The sequence below is a fragment of the Lethenteron reissneri genome, chromosome 26 (assembly GCF_015708825.2).
Source record: "Lethenteron reissneri isolate LAM-NWPU_2019-01 chromosome 26, ASM1570882v1, whole genome shotgun sequence".
NCBI classification, from domain to species: Eukaryota; Metazoa; Chordata; class Hyperoartia; order Petromyzontiformes; family Petromyzontidae; genus Lethenteron; species Lethenteron reissneri.
Genome location: NC_083804.1, coordinates 23,037,623 through 23,055,123, shown reverse-complemented (window position 1 = coordinate 23,055,123; position 17,501 = coordinate 23,037,623). Strand labels below are relative to the sequence as shown.

General features: G+C 47.0%; 1 protein-coding gene across 1 annotated transcript in view; it reads right to left on the bottom strand.

The window, feature by feature from the left end:
- Window positions 1–17,501, bottom strand: part of MEGF8 (multiple EGF like domains 8) — a 65,149-nt gene that overhangs the window by 40,322 nt on the left and 7,326 nt on the right. The window contains exons 2-11 of the mRNA XM_061560611.1: window positions 12,477–12,721; window positions 10,962–11,125; window positions 9,921–10,145; window positions 9,227–9,407; window positions 8,555–8,643; window positions 7,653–7,869; window positions 5,411–5,591; window positions 4,673–4,818; window positions 1,921–2,037; window positions 1,181–1,350 (exon numbers count right to left, since the gene is read on the bottom strand). Coding sequence (XP_061416595.1) covers window positions 1,181–1,350; window positions 1,921–2,037; window positions 4,673–4,818; window positions 5,411–5,591; window positions 7,653–7,869; window positions 8,555–8,643; window positions 9,227–9,407; window positions 9,921–10,145; window positions 10,962–11,125; window positions 12,477–12,690 — 1,704 coding nt within the window. The 5' untranslated portion in view covers window positions 12,691–12,721. The remainder of the gene's footprint in view (window positions 1–1,180; window positions 1,351–1,920; window positions 2,038–4,672; window positions 4,819–5,410; window positions 5,592–7,652; window positions 7,870–8,554; window positions 8,644–9,226; window positions 9,408–9,920; window positions 10,146–10,961; window positions 11,126–12,476; window positions 12,722–17,501) is intronic.

The following is a 17,501-nucleotide window of genomic DNA, read 5'->3' as shown; positions in this document are numbered from 1 at the left end:
ATTACAAGGCATCGAGACTGCATTAACCACTCACGCATGTGGTAGAACATGGCAACAAATGTACGTTGATAATGTATGCATGATGCTGATGATGAAGATGCTGACGATGGTGAGGTTAATAATAATGCAAGCAGTTGCAGCACAAGCAGGGTCTATGCTGAGGGAAATTATAATGGTAACGATGAAAATGTTAAATACAAATGAATGCCTCGCTCTGCTGACTTTACTTTACTATGTCTACCACGTTTATTCTTTATTGTGTATGTATGTGAAACTTATTTTGCACTGTATGTAGCCAAACGTGTTAATTGTGCGTGGCATCACTTTGTTAAACGTTAATCAATTCCAAATAAACCTTTGGAGGCAAAGTCCAAAATCAGCAGAGTGTAGTATTTGCACATCATTTCCATTTTTCTCTCTCCAAAAAATTATACATGCATAAAATGAAAACAAAATTTACATGAAAATTGGGTCTAAAAAATTATACAGAAAGCTAAACCGTGGAGAGAGGTATGAAAATTGGAATTTGAGAAGCGTTCCGCTATAGGACTGAAATAAAGCAAGCACGGACTTCTTAGATAGAGAGAAAACAAAAGCAGGGGCGAGTGATTGCTGTGGACTTGTCCACATCCCATTCATAATCATGGCAACCAGGCACATGATAGATGAAACAATGCAAAGCCCCTGGCCTATCCACTGCTGGATGATGGCCCTCTCAACGCCAAGTCGGTCACAAGAGTTGTTTGTGTTTCAGCATGCTGGTCAGTGCAAACTGGTTAAAAGTGGGGGAGCCCAAGACCGGTTCCGATATCACTCGCTGCTTTATCTTAGCTACGTCCGGGAATCAATCTCAGGTCCGGCACGCAGTGCGCTAACCACAACGTGACTGCTCCACCACATCACTTTTGTATGGAATTGCACGTCTGTGGCTGTCTTACCAAAGGTCAACCAAAGGTCTTTTAGGGTCAAAATGCACCCACCGCTGATTTTAGCCATAGCTTAACTCAGTGAGCAGTGCGCGACTAAACCACTGCGACACCGCCTCCCCGCACACACAAAACATGCAAATAAACCACTGTGACACTGCTTCGCCGCACACACAAACAGTTGCACTGCCACCCCACGGCACCACCGCAGCGCCGCACCACCACAGCGCCGCACCACCGCACCGCCGCCCCACCGTTTTGGAGGCGAAGGTGTTCTGCGCGACAGCCATGGGCACTTTGTACGCGATGAGGTCACCGCGCGGCACGCCGCTGTAGCCGCCCGCCACCAGCAGCACGTTCCCGTTCATCACGGCCGCCACGTGCGAGAAGCGGCCCTGCAGCGGCACGTGGTCATCGGCGGTAACTGCGTGCGGAGGCGGTGCCGGCGGCGTTGACGACGGTGCAGGAGGTTTCGCACCGAGGAGGGGGCAAGGGGGTGGGGAATGGGGACACAACCGCAATCAGCACAATCGCCACCCCGTTTAGCTCACGCATAACCGCACGCGTCTCAAGTTAAAATGTAATGTGGGCAACCCTCTTCGTTGAAATGAAACTGGCGTAGCAGCGTTACACTGGCTGCCCACGTGGTGTGTTTGTTTTGTCTTGGGTATAGTTTTGATTTGAGTGCAAGGCCCCGATGCAGGAAACAACAGAGCCTTTAAACGCGACGTTCGTAAAATCAGTTTCGCTCAAACAAAATGGTATTATCCTCACCTTCACTAATGCCGCCCAAAACCCTATCACACTTTAAAGCTAAACCGGGTGCCTTTGAACCAATGATTCTAAACACCAATTTCAGGAACTTGTGGATATTCCATCAACAGTACAGTGTTCAATCATCTCACTCGATACCATGGCACACAAAAAGAAAGCTCTCATCTCATCAGTCAATGGAACCTGTGCCAATGATCAAACGGAACACATCAGAACTTACCAGGGATGCTCTGAATGAGGTCATCTTTGTTCACCCATTGATGGCAGCCCAGGTGGTAAAAATAGACGTCGTTGGCAAAGCATTTTTCTTCTCCATTGTGAATGTGAACATTTCCACCTGCGGCAGCATCAACATGTAACATTAATATATAAAGTAAACACATTTTTTTAATATTCTACACTTCGACGGCCAGGCGGTAAAGGATATGCTTCGTATGCATGGATTTTGTTTTTTTTGACTCCGTGTGTTAGTCTGTTATGTGCTACTGTCACAATAATGCCCTTCCATCTGGATTTGAAGCTTTCGTGACTGCAGGAATCCATACTCTTTGGTTCTTTTGGTAAAGTCATGTAGGTAGAAAAAAAATAGATCACGAAATTTCGATCGCAACTAACTCAGCAGTTTCCCTGCTGTAATTGTCTCACCTGATAACGGTCGCTTGTGTTGCGATCGAAATGGCGTGATCTATTATTATTTTTTTCTACCTACGGGACTTTACCGAATAATTCCCTTCCTCCATTTACACAGGAAAGCCTCAGACTGTCAAGCATCTCTAAACTATAAAACTACTACATGATTTTTTATTTGATCAGGTAAGACTAACTGAGCTATATAGCTCTTTTTCAGAAGCGACCTGGCTATCACAAATGATAGCTCAACGAAGTGGCTTAACATGTGGAAATATACAGCAGCAGAATACTTTAAGCGCATGATGTTGATTTAAAATGAGGAAAAAAACCGGAGGACCCAGAGGAAAAATCCACGCGATCGCAGGGAGAGTGAGACATGAAAACTCCAAATATACAATAGGCGTCAGGGTCGGGATCGAAGTCACGACCTCCTGTATACCAGGTAAGGTACTTAACATCGCAGCCTTGCTCGAGGATTTGGCTTCGTGTGGGAGCACGCCAGGGAACCCATGCACGCAAGAAGCTGGAGTGGTTAACACTCAAATTTCCAAACAGCTGGATTCAAATATCCTATGCTCAAATGCCATATCTTGGCCACCTCACAGCACTAGTCATCAACACCAGGTATTTCCAGGCCATCTCTCATCCAAGTGCTAAATGAGCTCAGTCCTTACTTAGCTTGCAAGGTCTCAACACAATTGAACGCATTTCAGGGCCATCCCAAATGCCGTGGGCTAATTCAAGTTGTCTGTGTTCGAGTCACTTTCAATGACCAAAGAATCGTTCAAAAAGTTAACTGCGCACAATGAGACATCGTTTGGACAATAACTCAGTTAAAAAACACAATGCGGAGACATTTGTTGGGTAATTAACTAATACAGCTGCCAAATATACTTTATACTCATCAAGTTTAACTCTACGTGTGGAATAATCCTGCAAAATTACACCTCCATGGTAATTGGACAAAGTCCACTATACAACTGCAACGTCTCTGCACTCAAACGAGTCGATTGACAGAGCACCCGAGCCACTGGGTCTAACGGGCACAGACTCGCCCATTGGCCAATAAGTACATCATTGCTTCCCATTGTTCTTTGTTTTCTCTTCATATATTTATGTTTAAGTATTGCTACAGGAGCACGTAACATTACTTTTGGTTAGTTATTACATTGTTTTTTGTCCGATGCATAATTAAATTATTTTCTGGTTTTCGTGCAGTAGTCTCTGCATTGTTACTCGTGTAGTAAGTATTTAGGAGGCTTGACGACAGGGTCGGAGGCACACTTATTTATTACACCAACTTGTGCACAGTAACGGGTACACACAGTACTTAAGGGGGTATCGTCCCCTTCACTTGGCTACAGGGATACACAACATCTAACCCCGCTAACCTACGCCCAAGTCCTCCACTACGGAGCAAGGGGAGGCTACCTATCCCAGCCCTGGTCAAGCTGGGATCCCGGCACCCTGAGTCTCCAGACCGGCTCGTCAGTCTGGGCTCTCGGGGCCACGCCACCGGCTTGCCCTGGTCGGCCCTGACAAGGACAGCGAGCCAGGGGAGCTCTGGGGCCTATTCTAGCTGGTCTTCCGTCTTCGCTGGTTAAAGCTGATCTTGACCTCGAGCCCTCCGGCTCACCACCTTTTATAGGACTCGGCCCCCGGGAGGGGCCTGTGGGGGATGCAGGTGCGGACGTCGGTGCGAGCACCACCCCTGTGTACGGCCCTAACCCCGCCCATTGTGTTTGTTAGCCATCCGTGGCCATGCACAATTACACCTCTACCTCCGTGGCCATGCACAATTACACCTCTACACTCGTGCCAATTTTTGGGTCTATCCAGACTTTTTGGTCTTTTTGATTCTGAGCGGTTTATTTATTGGTTGTTTGTTTCTGTTTGATTCCTGACTTGAGGTCTCCACTTCAAACATGAACCTGTATGTGTCGATGTTGAACTTCTTTCGCACCGTACATAGCCAACCATGCTAATCGGAGGTATGTTCACATTCTTTCGCACCGTACATAGCCAACGTATGTATTTTTACCTTCTTTCGTACCATACATAGAAAACATGTATGTTGAACTTCTTTCACACCATATGTAGCCAACCGTGCTAATTGGAGGTGTGTATGTTGAACTTCTTTCGCACTGTACGTAGCTAACATGCATGTATGTTGAGCTTCTTCGAACCATACGTAGCCAACATGAAAACGTATGTTGAACTTCTTTCACACCGTACGTAGCCAACCTGCGAGCCTCACTGAGCTCTTGCATGGTTTTACGATTGAGGCAGAACCTCCTCACAACAGCAGCCACTCAGCCACAGTAGAGAGAGGAGGGGCTCACCGTAGACAACCATGTAGGTGCCCATGATGACGGCGCTATGGAAGGCGCGCTCGATCGGCACGCTCGGGCTCTCGTCACGGCCCAGGTGAGCCCAGTACCGCCGGTCCACATGGTAAGCGTGGACTGAGTTCACGCGATTGCTAAACCTGTCGTGTTAGGGGCGGTGCCGGGCATTGGGAAAACATTGATTAAAGGGTAAAATGTACTTGATTTATATATATATATAAAATAGCGCTTTTTTTATTCATACAGATCTTTATATAATGAGCCGTATGAGCTGTACTATCACTGTAGTTTATGCAAACTCTGGATCATTGCTGAGGTAAAAATGACAACCTCAAAATAAGGCACTCCATTTGTTATTGAAGAATTACATTCAGTTAGACGTTACATGCCATGTTTCATAACAACATTTCCATCAAATAAATAAGCAGGATAAAATGTGCAGTATATTTGCAAAGTACACAACGCAATTTCATCACTTTTAATAAGCCAAATAAAAAGCCAAGACACTTCTGCGGCTTACAATGTTAATCAGATTCTCTCAGCAAAGATATTCCATATCTCACACTTTCATAAACTTAATTACATTTCGAACAAACAATGGAAATATAAAATAAACTAACTAAACTAGGGGGCAGTTAATGATCACACACCAAGGTTACAACCCCACGAGAAAAGCCCGGCTGTGAATTATTTGCGAGAAGGAGGAAACACAATGGTGGTCGTGAGACGAGCCTGGTGCTGGACGGCTGGTGGCCTCCAAACACGAGCAGCATCCGGCCCTCGGGGTAGAACACCATGGAGTGGCCCAGCGCTGCCGGGGCCTGCCCCGCCAGCGGGACCTCCTTCCTCCACGCCTTGCTCATCAAGTTAAATGCGTAAATGGCCGAGGAGAATTCCTCCTGCTCGGTCCTCCCTGCAAACCGATGGACACAAACGGCTCTTCTTCAGCCGGCCGAGTGGCACGGCGGTAGTGTAAGAGGCTCGCGTTGTTTTTTTTTATCACTAGGTAAGGCCCACTGAGCTATGTAGCTCTTTTACAGAAGCGACCCTGGCCATGAATGATGGCTCAACCAAGTGGCTTATCGTGTGGAAATGTATAGCTGCCGAACACTCTAAACGAATGTTGATTCTAAATGTGGGGGGGAAAACACCGGAGGACTCGGAGAAAAATCCAAGCGACAACCACGGGGAGAACTTGCAAACTCCAAATATACAGCAGGCGTCAAGGGTCGGAATCGAATCCACGCGAGGCAGATAACATCTCGCCACCCAGCTACCCTTAGTTGGAAGGTTTCAGAGTTCAAATCTTGGTTGGAGGTTGGCTCAGAAAATCATCGCTCCCGGGGTTCATGGCATGAATATCTCTTTGTGGGCAAGTCACCAACAGTGGTTGTGCCATGGACAGACTTGCCCCCACCACAGGAACGTGGAATTTCCACGACTGGCTCTGGTGCTGTAAAATGGTAAACGAGCACTGCCTCAGTGCTCATTTGAGCAGGACAATCACTTTGATCTTGTCAGTCCACTGCTGGATGAAGGCCTCCTCACAGCCTGTCGTTTATTGGTGGAGCAGCGGGGGAAGGGAGGTGTGGGGTGGTTTGGCCATAACTAATCACATCGGTCAGAGCAGGCTGATGGGGGGCTGGGGGGAAATAGTTGATACATTACATCACCCATCACTGGTGTTCGCCATGGCCGGGAATTTATATGTTTCTGGGTTCATAGCTCAGTGTGCTCACCAGAGTACCACTACTCCCTAAAACCATTATGAGATTTTTTCAAAATATGCAGGCCCGGAATTATGTAAAGCCTGCGGTGTCCAAATTAGAATATTCTCAGTTAGGGTAATGACATGGTGTAGGTTTTCAGTCACAATCCCTGCATTTTGTCAAAATTATTTCAGAGAAAAGGGCAAGATAAAAAAAATATGTTACATCCAACTAGTCTACAAAGCATATCGCATACATATAAAGCATTGTTTCAAATTAAATTGGCAACGCACTATGATTTACTATTTTCACTTGTAATCACTTACTGCCGAATTTCGCTCGCAATACTCTAGCACCGGTAATTTCCCGATTCTTTTCTACGGGTCTCCATTACAAAATATGCACATTATCTCAATCTGCCCTCGCGCCTTGGTAAAGAAAGCAAATCACTATATTGGAAGGTGATGCATTGTCATTATACATATATACAGTGAATAAGCACATGTCAAGACTTCACACAAACTCGGTCTACCAGACACCGTTGCATGTCAGGTCACAACAAGAAAGACAAAGAACCCCCTTATAGTCTTAACAGACTGTTGGGGCAAGTGCTGGAAGTGAGCACCTATGAAGGTTGGCACGGCACATGAGGGGGTGGGTGGCCCAAACCACACCGGCCTGTCTTTGTCTCCAAAGTGGTGATGTTTACACATTGCACCAGGTACTCATTTCAGGCCGAGTCAACCAAAGGGAGGCCCAGGACTCGTTCAAATAATCATCACAGGTGTTGGCCGTGAATGGGAATCGAACTCGGGTCATAGCCAGATTCGTTACACTATCGCTACACTACCGCTCACCACAACAACACACTCACTCACACCATGACATATTCACGAACTAACTCGTACAACCACCACACTTGCATGTTAAAACACGTCTCTTTCTGCTTTTTTCCCTCGCACTGTTCGGTTCTGGAATTCAATTCTTCCATCGTCTCGTTTCCTCAGCTCTTGACAATAACCTTGCTCAATTCAAGAAGCGTATGAACTGGTATCGCTTACAACTCCAATGGTGCAGATTTGTTGTTGGCCGCTTGTTATTTTGGGCCTTCGGGCCTTGTGCTCATCAACCGTGAAACAACAAAACAAATAAACAAATACAAAGTACACAGACACGCAGGGCCGTCACCTGACTCAGCAAGATGTGCGTTATAAAAGTGATGAGAATAATAAAAGTAATGGACTGCCAATGGGGTCTCACCCTACCTCCAAAAATGTACAATGTGTCATCAACCAAGGCGGCCGCGTGCCCTGCGAGGCCCGGTGGCGGTGGGGGCGCCGCCTCGTCCGAGAGCCGTGTCCAGCTCGCCGCGCCGGGGCTGTAAAACCACAGGCTGTTCGCCAGACGGCCTCGGGCGAGCTCCCCTCCAAACACGAGCATGCCGCCCTGCCACTCCACCGCCGTGTGCAGGTATCGCCCCTCCTATGGTGGGGGACGACACGCGCGTGCCAGCCGTCATTTGTGTTCCGTAAAGAAATCACGACGCCTAGGGAGTTTGGGGGGGGGGACGCTCAGCACTGCTAAGGTTATATATCGATCGTTGGGTAAAAAAATGAGTGAAAATTGTTGCGCTTGGACAAACATCATCTTATTCTTTCGTACGATAGGAAAAGCTTAGAATTGGACATCTAGTTTGGCGATCCACTCAATGGCTTCCTGAGATACTAAGTGGAGAAGTGCCTCCCGCAACAGATCTTAGTGGGAAGGTGGATGCGATACGTTGCATGGTCTGGGACTCATGACAACAGTCCCCACGATCAATACACTGGAGGATAAAGACCTCCCAAGCCATCAACATCTCTCACGGTCTTGAGATAAATCAATCCATCTAGCTCTTACACATGATTATTGTTCCATCTCCACGGTGGATTTCCTTTTGAGCGCGTTCTCTCCTTTGGATGCCAACCCGTCGCTAGTCTTGACCAATCGCCATAATCCTTTCTAGCGACGCATCCTGCCGAACGATGTCTCAAACTTGCGTATGTTCTCATGTGTTGTTCCTCTGTCTGTCTGTGTGATTTTAGGCACGTGCCTCTCCCTCCATGCTTCTTTGGACGTGATGTAAAGGTGAGCAATGACACAAAGAACGAGAATTGTTATTGCTTACCGGTGAAACAGGGGGTGTGGCATTTTCCCACTTGCTGCTGGTGATGTTATATTTTACGAGATCATTAAGCACCGTGCTGAGTGTGAAACCTGTCAGGGCAACAGGGGTGAGAAAGAGAAAGAAAAGCCCTCTTATTTACAAGGTGGCCCTGTGCACACATTATAATTTATTGTATTTTTAGTATTATAATTCAGGCTCTACAGTTAATGCACAAAGGAGTGGGGAAGAGTGGGTCAAGCATGCACAGGTGAAAAGCGTGGGCAGCCTTCCTTGCAGATTATACATCAAGTACATATGCATTACAAATGTGGTGTCTAAACAGATTCACAAAATACATATATACAATTACACCTGGCCTATGTATGTGTCACGAAGTCAAACCGGCCTTGAACCAATCACAGTGCAGTGCGTGCGGTGTAGGCGTTCGCGGTTGCGCCGAGTGAGTGGCTCTCTCCCACGTGTTTCTCGGGTTGGGCCTGCACTCTGCTCGGCATGACGTGCGACGTTTTGCCCAACCTCCTGGGAACTTCAAGAACAGAAGAAACTTCCAGCATGTGGGTCAAACCGTCGGGACACCAAAGCCAAACAACGCATCGCGACACCTAACAAATAGAATCGGAAGAGCCGACCGCAGCATCTTGACACCGGGGAGGGCGGTGACCCACGACTTGCCTCCAAACACGTAGAGGCAGCCGGTGGCATGGATGAAAACCCCCGCAGCTCCCAAGCGCGGCGTGAACGCTGCCTGCGTGTGCGCGATGAGGTGCCACTTGTTCCCGTCCGAGTTGTTGCGCAGAGCCAGGCTGCAGTTCACGCCAACGTGCAGGCTGGAGGAGCACTGACATTGTCCGTTCTTCCAGGGGGAAATAAAAAAAAAATATATAAAAACAATCAGCCCCAGGGGGAACGATAAGAAAATGATTGTAACATGCGATTGGTAATTACGAATTGCAGACTGCAACTTTAATGCCACAATAAAGCAGGTGCCCAAAAGACCATTAAAGTTAAAATGAATGGCAATCGGCTGACTAATGCTCGATTGAGGGCTCCTTGTATAGCAGTCAGCTTCTGTTGCTGACAATGTGCCTTTGCAATGTGTTTTTTTTTTATCCTGAGCTTGGCTTTCCCTTTGAGCACACTCTTCCCCCCCACCACCCGAACAGCATGAATAAACATTTGCTCATTATGCCATTAAATCACCAGTCGGCAACTGAAGTGCTTCACGGCAGTAAAAAAAAACATTTACGACTCTTCGAGTGGAGCAAAGGCAGCAGGCGCAATAAGAGGACATAAGAGAACGACACATTCGGGTTCGTCTGAGCGCTGGGGGCGACAGCGCGAGAAACAGAGAAGCGGTCGTCCGTACCGACAAGCAGGTCCCCTGGCCAGAGCACGTGCCACTGCCGGACGTGGCAACGTCGCAGCGCAGGCTTTGGCAGGACTCGCCGACCCACTCTGGCGAGCAGGCACAGCTGCCGCTGCCCGTGCAGTCGCCGTGCCCGGAGCAATTGGCCGGGCACCGTGAGATGGAGTACGTGCCCAGGAATCCCTCCAGGTTGTAATTCGTATCGCTGAAGAGGTGGATCAGCATCTACAGACCGCCCGCCCGCCATGGCACGGGCGCAGTTTGCGGCGGATTAATAATTGAACAGACTTTTATTGCAGCTGCCAGTGTTTTACGGCCACGGTAAGAATATTACAGCGTGTTCTAATGATAAAGCGTGTGCTAAAATGCAAGCTTAGAGGGAATGTGACAAACGACGAGCTGCCGTTTGGGATGCGGTAATTAGCGAAGCGTGAACTTATCCTGAAAAACCTGATCCGTTCAAATGAGAGTAAAAGCGGTGAGATTTCACTGCCTTTCAATTAAGCAGTTAATTAAGTCAATACGCTGGAAGCCTAACAAAATCGACTGTCAGAGAGACAAATTTGGTTTGTTCATGTGGCCTCTTTGGGGAATACTTCTACATGCTCTAGTCATCCAATACAGTCTGTTCTCCTCAAATGCGGGACTTGCGAACCTTTAGAACACCGCGTTATGGAAACATCACGTTATAATAAATAATGTATAATATATGGTAAAGCAGAGTCCACGATAACACGTGAGGTGCGTACACAGGCTGAATAAAGACAAAGGCACGTGGGTAACATCTAGAAGCATCCTGCAGCATCCCAAAGCCTTGCGTGATGCTACGCTGAGCCGGCTGTACGACCGCTTATTCCTACTCGCGTGACGTAGTTCCATTCACTCAATGGCGTTCTATCCAATTCGCATTATAAAAAATGTGTTCCCTAATACATTCATAGCGTTATATCCAATTTGCGTGATGAATACTATGCATTCTAGCAGAATGGACTGTATCTCAACGACACCGACATTTGTACCGATGTGTGTGTGGAAGCTCACCTTTCCCGATTGAGCCACGATCACGTCTGGGAGAGTGTTTCCGCTCAGACTCGCGATGAGAGGGCTGTTGTACGAGTCGCCGTCGTAGATAAAGAGGAAGTCATAGGAGCACTCCGTCTCGATCGCCCTCAGCTTGAGGACAATGTGATCACCTTGGCTCGGAGCTAGGAAGCGACATTCAACGTGAAGCGATTGAACACTCAGTTAAACAAGTAAATATGCCTTGTCGCACGAAGAAAAGACGCGGGCGTTATTTTAACCGAACTAATGCCTTCGAACAAGCGTCCCGTCTTCGGGAATAATTTGATTAGCAGCATGGACTGGGTTTCCAATTTATGGAAAACCCTTTGATCAATTTGTCTGGTTTTCAATTGGTTAAGTTCCTGACAGCAACATAACTGAATACCATAGGCCGGTTCACCCTGAAACATCTTCATGAGAGTTACAGTGCCCCCTCCGCCACCCCCCACCCCCCACTACCCCCGCCCCCCCACCCCACCCCCCTGCTTTCCGCCCCCCCCGCCCACCCCCGTTATGGACAGACGGGCAACGCTAATGAATGCATCGAGGTTTTCAACCTCAATGTTAAATATGCAGCACATGTACGTTCATGGCAGCTGGCCAATGCCATTTATGCAGCATCTCTAAGGTACATCTCACTTGATATTGCTGTAAAATCACTTACATTTATTGGAAAAGCTCCCCGTAATTCCCCGCGTGGACTGGTTGGTACCTTAAAGTGATGAGAATCTGACCAATTTAGTGTGCGTACATTGAAAACACGTTGTTACAATTCGACCCGGGGTTTCCTTGGAGAAGATCACACTTCCAAGCGTAGGTTTTCACCATGATAACACCCCCCCCCCCCCGTGTATGAGAATCTTTGGCACGTTTCAACGCCAGAAAACACTTACAGCAGCTGTCCCGCGGGGCACGGCAATGCGCTTGGGCTTGCACAACCTAACCTACAGACTCACTGCAGTAACGGCTGTAGTGCACGCTGTAGTGCAGTGCTAGCAACATGGCTCCTGCTACAACAGCTCTTGCTGCTGTTATCATTGGCAGTGTGGAGATGCTCGTGAGTCAACATATAATTTACAGGCACGTGATTGCATCGCCAGTTGATGCAGTCAAACAATTTGATTTTAAAAATGTAATCCAACATTGTCTCTGTCTAAATAACAATAATTTACACCTGCTTGATGTGGGGATAATGTAACAAAAAATGTGCAGAAATATAATCATCGCTGCCTTTTGTCAATCCACTGGTGGATGAAGGCTTCCTCAGGCCTGTTGCAGGTCGTCCATTATTGTGCTGTCCTCACTAAACTCCGACGTCTACGCTCCCCGCATTCACAATCACTCACTCGCCTCCACGACCTGCATGAGGTAGTGAGGCCAGCCATCCAGCAGTGGATTGGCTAATGGGCTGCATATGTACATTAGTCTTGTGTCGGACTTCGGCACACTGCGGTGGAACAATGCGAAGGTGTGTGAATTATTTATCCCTTTCACCTGTGATGAGCCACTCGCAGTTGCCGTTGGCAGAGTAGTTGCCCGGTCCGTCCGTGACCTCCCCGTGAGTGCCGTTAAGAACGAGTCTCTTCCCCCGGCAGTCACCCCCGCTCGCGTACGGCACCAGCAACGCCAGCAGAAGCCAGCAGCAGCAGAGGCAGCCCCGGAGGGTCCTGCGCAGCCCTGAGCCCTGCAGCAGCAGCCCAAACCCCATCCCAAACGCTTGGCCAGACCGGCAGCCCACGCTGAAAAACAACAAGAATAAGCGAAGCTGAGTCAAACCTGGATTGCACTCGGTTGGGTGACCGCCAAATACAAAGATCCCCCGTATAACCTGAACATACTGTTGGGCCAAGTGCTGTTAGCAAGCACCTATGACGGCCGGAATGGCAAACGAGGGGGTGGGGGGCCAGCACTACGGCTCACTTCCTTTGTCTCCCTGGTAGCGATGTTTACACACTACATTAGGTACTCATTTGAAGCAGAGTCGACCTAGGGGAGGCCCAGAGAGATTCAGATAACTGTCACTGGTGTTGGCCATGAGCAGGAATCGAACTCAGGACGCCAGGTTCGTAGAGCAGCACGCTAACCGCTACACTCCCGCTCCCCGGTTGACCACCACACACAGACGCAGGTTGTAAATGGGCTTATTAGCGGGCAAAATGGTGGGCAGCAAAGGGCACGGTAGCAAAAGCAATGGTTGTAAGAAACGCAAAATCATGATAATAGTGTATCTAAGAACATTGATCTCTGGTCACACTGTGTTCATTAAATTAATTTTAAGGTCTCAAATGAAGTGGTTTAACTCAAGTTTCTTGTTCTCGAGCTTGTCAAAAAGAATAATTCCATGTGACGGGACAGTGTAGCAAAAGCAATGGTTGTACTGCACTTACATGCTCCCATGTAATAAAGAATGGTCAAATCTCCACGTGGATAAGCGTTGTTTTACTGCCATTGCATTAAGCACATATCCCAATAAACATGCGACGTTGGGTCAACATTGGGCCAACAGTCAACCAATGTTGGGCCAACGTTGGCCTCGCGTTGGGCCAACATCGGTCAATGTTGGTCGAACGTTTGCACGTTTAATTCAGCAGATTGGCGGAGGAATCTGGATTTAGAGAGGAAAAAACACTGCAGCGTATTCTAAATACAGCCGTACCTTCAGGCTCTTTACACGACACCAGGCGATTTGGGCGAACGCGCACACACACAGGGGGAGGGTTGTTATGGGGAACACAGTGACGCGCGGGGTCATGGGAAGAATGACCAACTCTTGTGTATTACCACGTGAAAGTTCACACGTGTAATACCTTTACATGGTTAATGTGATTATACAATTGGGAGGAATAATACCGAGTCATTTGTCAATCCACTGCCGGATGAAGGCTTTAATCCTCATGTAATGTCGGCCCATCGATGTTTATTGACCATACTTCACCAAACTGGTTAATATGGGTCGGTGAAGTTGGTGTGGAAGGGGCCCCAGGACCGGTTCAGATATCACTCCCTACCAACGCCAGTCATGCCGGGTTCACTGCGCAGTGCGCTCACCGCTGCAAAATATAGTATTTTTTTATCCATGGCGCAGTATATATAGCAGAGGAGTCTGTGTAGGCTCTAAAACGATTGTGACAGTTGTCAGAGAGTAGATTATAAAATATCATGTCACCCTGCCGGTCAATTTGGGCTGGTGAAGTCAGAAGGAAAGCCCAGGGCCACTTCAGATTATCCCTTAGCACTGCTGTTAGCCATGGCCAAGAATCGAATTAAAGTCAGCCAGGTTCATAGCACTGTGCGCTTACCATTGCACCACTGCTCTGCCCAAATGGAAAATAAGTTAACCTTCACCGCCTTGTTGATTTTTAACGTGCGCTACGGTGACAACTCATATACTTTTAGGATATTTCTCCTGGAATGTGTCCGACAGGTCGTCAAACGTGGTGATGGAATGACGAAATCCGCCTGTGTGCAGGCAGGAGGTATATTGTTGCATCACATGGCTGTAAGGGATGTTGACGCCTTCATCCAGCAGTGGATGGATTACGACCGAAGATGACGATTTATTAATAGTCGACCCTTGCCTACACTGTCTCTCTCTCAATGGAACGATATCCCTGGGTTTGATCTTCTACAAAGCTCATGGTCCTCCCTAAACCCCATCCGCTGCACAAACCATGGCAAGATGCGGATACGTGACACACACATGGAAAATGTAAAACTTTCCAGTATGCGACTGTGGTCGTCCAGAATAGACTGTACAACATAGAACAACGCAATTCCCGATCCACAAATACGAAGGAGACATCACAGCGATACACTCCGCTGCTCCTGATGCGGTTGTCTGGCCCGACCACCTGAATGTGAAATTGTAGTCGTTGCTCTGCATCTACATCGGCCATACCAAAGAAGAATAATGGAACTCTGACCTAGTTACAAATGGAGGGGCTTGATTGATCGTGAATATAGGATGAGTGCTTACGGGCGATTACATGCATCGTTACAAGGGTATCGAAGATAGTAGTGAACAGGGATTTACCGGGAGATGATTCTGCGGTAAACACATTTACAATGGTGAATTCAGGAGGTGCTGTGTAGTAAATATCCCAATGAGGATAGAAGAATGGTACTTTATAACTTGTAGGAATTACACCGTGGCATGATTGGCAGTGACACTGTGAGGTAGCGTCATTTGGTCTCGTATAGTCTGCTAAATTTGAACAAGTTACCAGCAATATCAAAACACGCTGCAAATGTTGCTGGTTGTTAAATATGAAATACATTATAGAACGTGGACGAACGTTTGTGTCTGAAATACAATGCGATTCAAGTTGTACCTCATTAAATTCAGCAAAATATGAGCTTTATAAATAGTGCAGAGCATAATTACAGTACTGCATGCAAAAACTTAGCCTTATGATCAGATGCACGACTCAATTACAACGACGTATTTGTAAAACGTGGGGTCTTTTTCATTCCGCCGTGTTTCTTAAAGATTAAATCAATGGTGGCTGTGGTGAACGGGCAAATGGTTGAACCATATGCAATGGAAAAATCCACACTTTTGTAAGAGTTTCAATACCTTCATCCAAAAAAAAATGCTCTCGCCTGTACAGCAACAAAAAAACTCAACATATTCGTGAATAAATGGGGATTTTTTTTGTAATACGCGACGTTTCATGTAACGGTCCGAGGCTAAAAGAAGGCCGATTGCTGGAAAATGGTTATTTGAATATCCTAAAGTGTTTACCTAAGTTGTCTCAATCATCTGATGCAATATATTGTTTCTGAATGTGTACATTGTGTACTTTCTTATTCATTCTGCTATGTTTACTAAATATCTTAATTGCACTTTGCTAAAAGAAGTACCATTTTCCAAAATGTCGCCTATTATGTGTACTTTTTCACTTTTAGGGCAGTGGTTTTTGACGTATGTGTTGAGTATTTGTAATTTTTTTGCACTTGTGCATCACTGCCAACGTAGTAACATGTAAAAAAAAGGAATTTTTTTTTTTTTTACATTTAGCCCGTGCAGAACTGCCAGTATCAGCAAACATCAAATTAATCACAACTCCACAGTTCCGTTTAACACAGGCGTATTATTCCGTGATGTCCGCATTACTCGGTTTGAAATGTAAATCTCAGGCATTTGAAATTAACTCGAGGAAATCTGTATTTGGCTTTATGAGCTTAATCTCCAGAACACAATTTACACCACATGTTATCAAATTAATGCCAAAATATACAATGTATGAATGCTTAAAAACCTCTATTTTAAAGGGAGCGTGTTCCACACACTAATTTGACCAACAAAAATAGATTAATGTGATTACTATAGTTTTTTATATTCCTACTGCATCTCTAAATATGCTATATTACATTCATGTAAACAAGCTTAAAATAATCCCAAACAAGGCAGTGGTTTGCATACAACACTAAGAACATGGCCACACGAGTTTGATTCCCATCCGCAGCTAACATCAGTCGTGCGTGATATCCGAATCGATATCAAAGCCGTACCGATGTCACAGTGAGCGGCGTCATTGTGAGCGACGTCACTGTGATGTCACTGTCAGCTATGTCACAGTGAGCAGTGTCACTGTGATATCACAGTGAGCAGTGTCACAGTGATACTGGTAGGAACCACCTGGTTCCACCAGCTCACAAGGGATTACTGTGTCCGTCCGTCGTGCATCAAAAAATGGGAGGGGTTGGGCTGGGTGGGGAGGGGCTGGGTGGGGAGGGTGGGGCTGGGTGGGGGGTGGGAGGGGTGGGGTTGGGTGGGGAGGGGCTGGTCACCCCGTGGTGCCTTTATAAAACTCAACGTTTAACCTACTCACGCCGGCTTGTGCCCGCTCTCACAGTCGGGCATATTTGCGAATACACCACGCCGCCGTTGACCCTGGCCATTGACCGAGCAACCCAACGTTCCTACCAGCTCCCTCCGCAGGAGGAATGTGTTATTACAGTAAGGGGTGTCACAGTGAGCGATGTCACTGTGAGTGATATCGGAACTGGTCCTGGGTCCCCCACTTCACCAGGCCGCACCGACCAGCGTGGTACAAGCGCAGACAACCATGGTGACCAACTTGGAATGGGGAGATCTTCGTCCAGTGTTGGTTTGACGAAGAATTGTAAATTATACTAATTGTTATGAAGTAAAGACAACGTCTTTGTGTGCCTAATTTGCTAAACAAATGACCACGTTCTTGATTAGGCTTGAGCTGGGCAAATGACAAACGTATCAACGTAATTTATTCGCGATTGTTACTTTTCTCCGGAGCCTTGTATCAGCCGGATGAGAGTACGGCACACAAAGTCCTCTCTTCAGCACGTGGCACTACATCAGTGTTTGGGACACAAGAGCGGTCTTCCACAGCAGAGGTGGTTAGGTTGGAGTGGAGTGAAATGTGGGCGCTAAAACGCAGCCAGCCCATGAAACCGCTTTATCGAGATACGAATTATTCTGAAACAAAAAAAAAACATTATCCCCATCTGTACTTTGAAAAAGGGTAATATTTACAC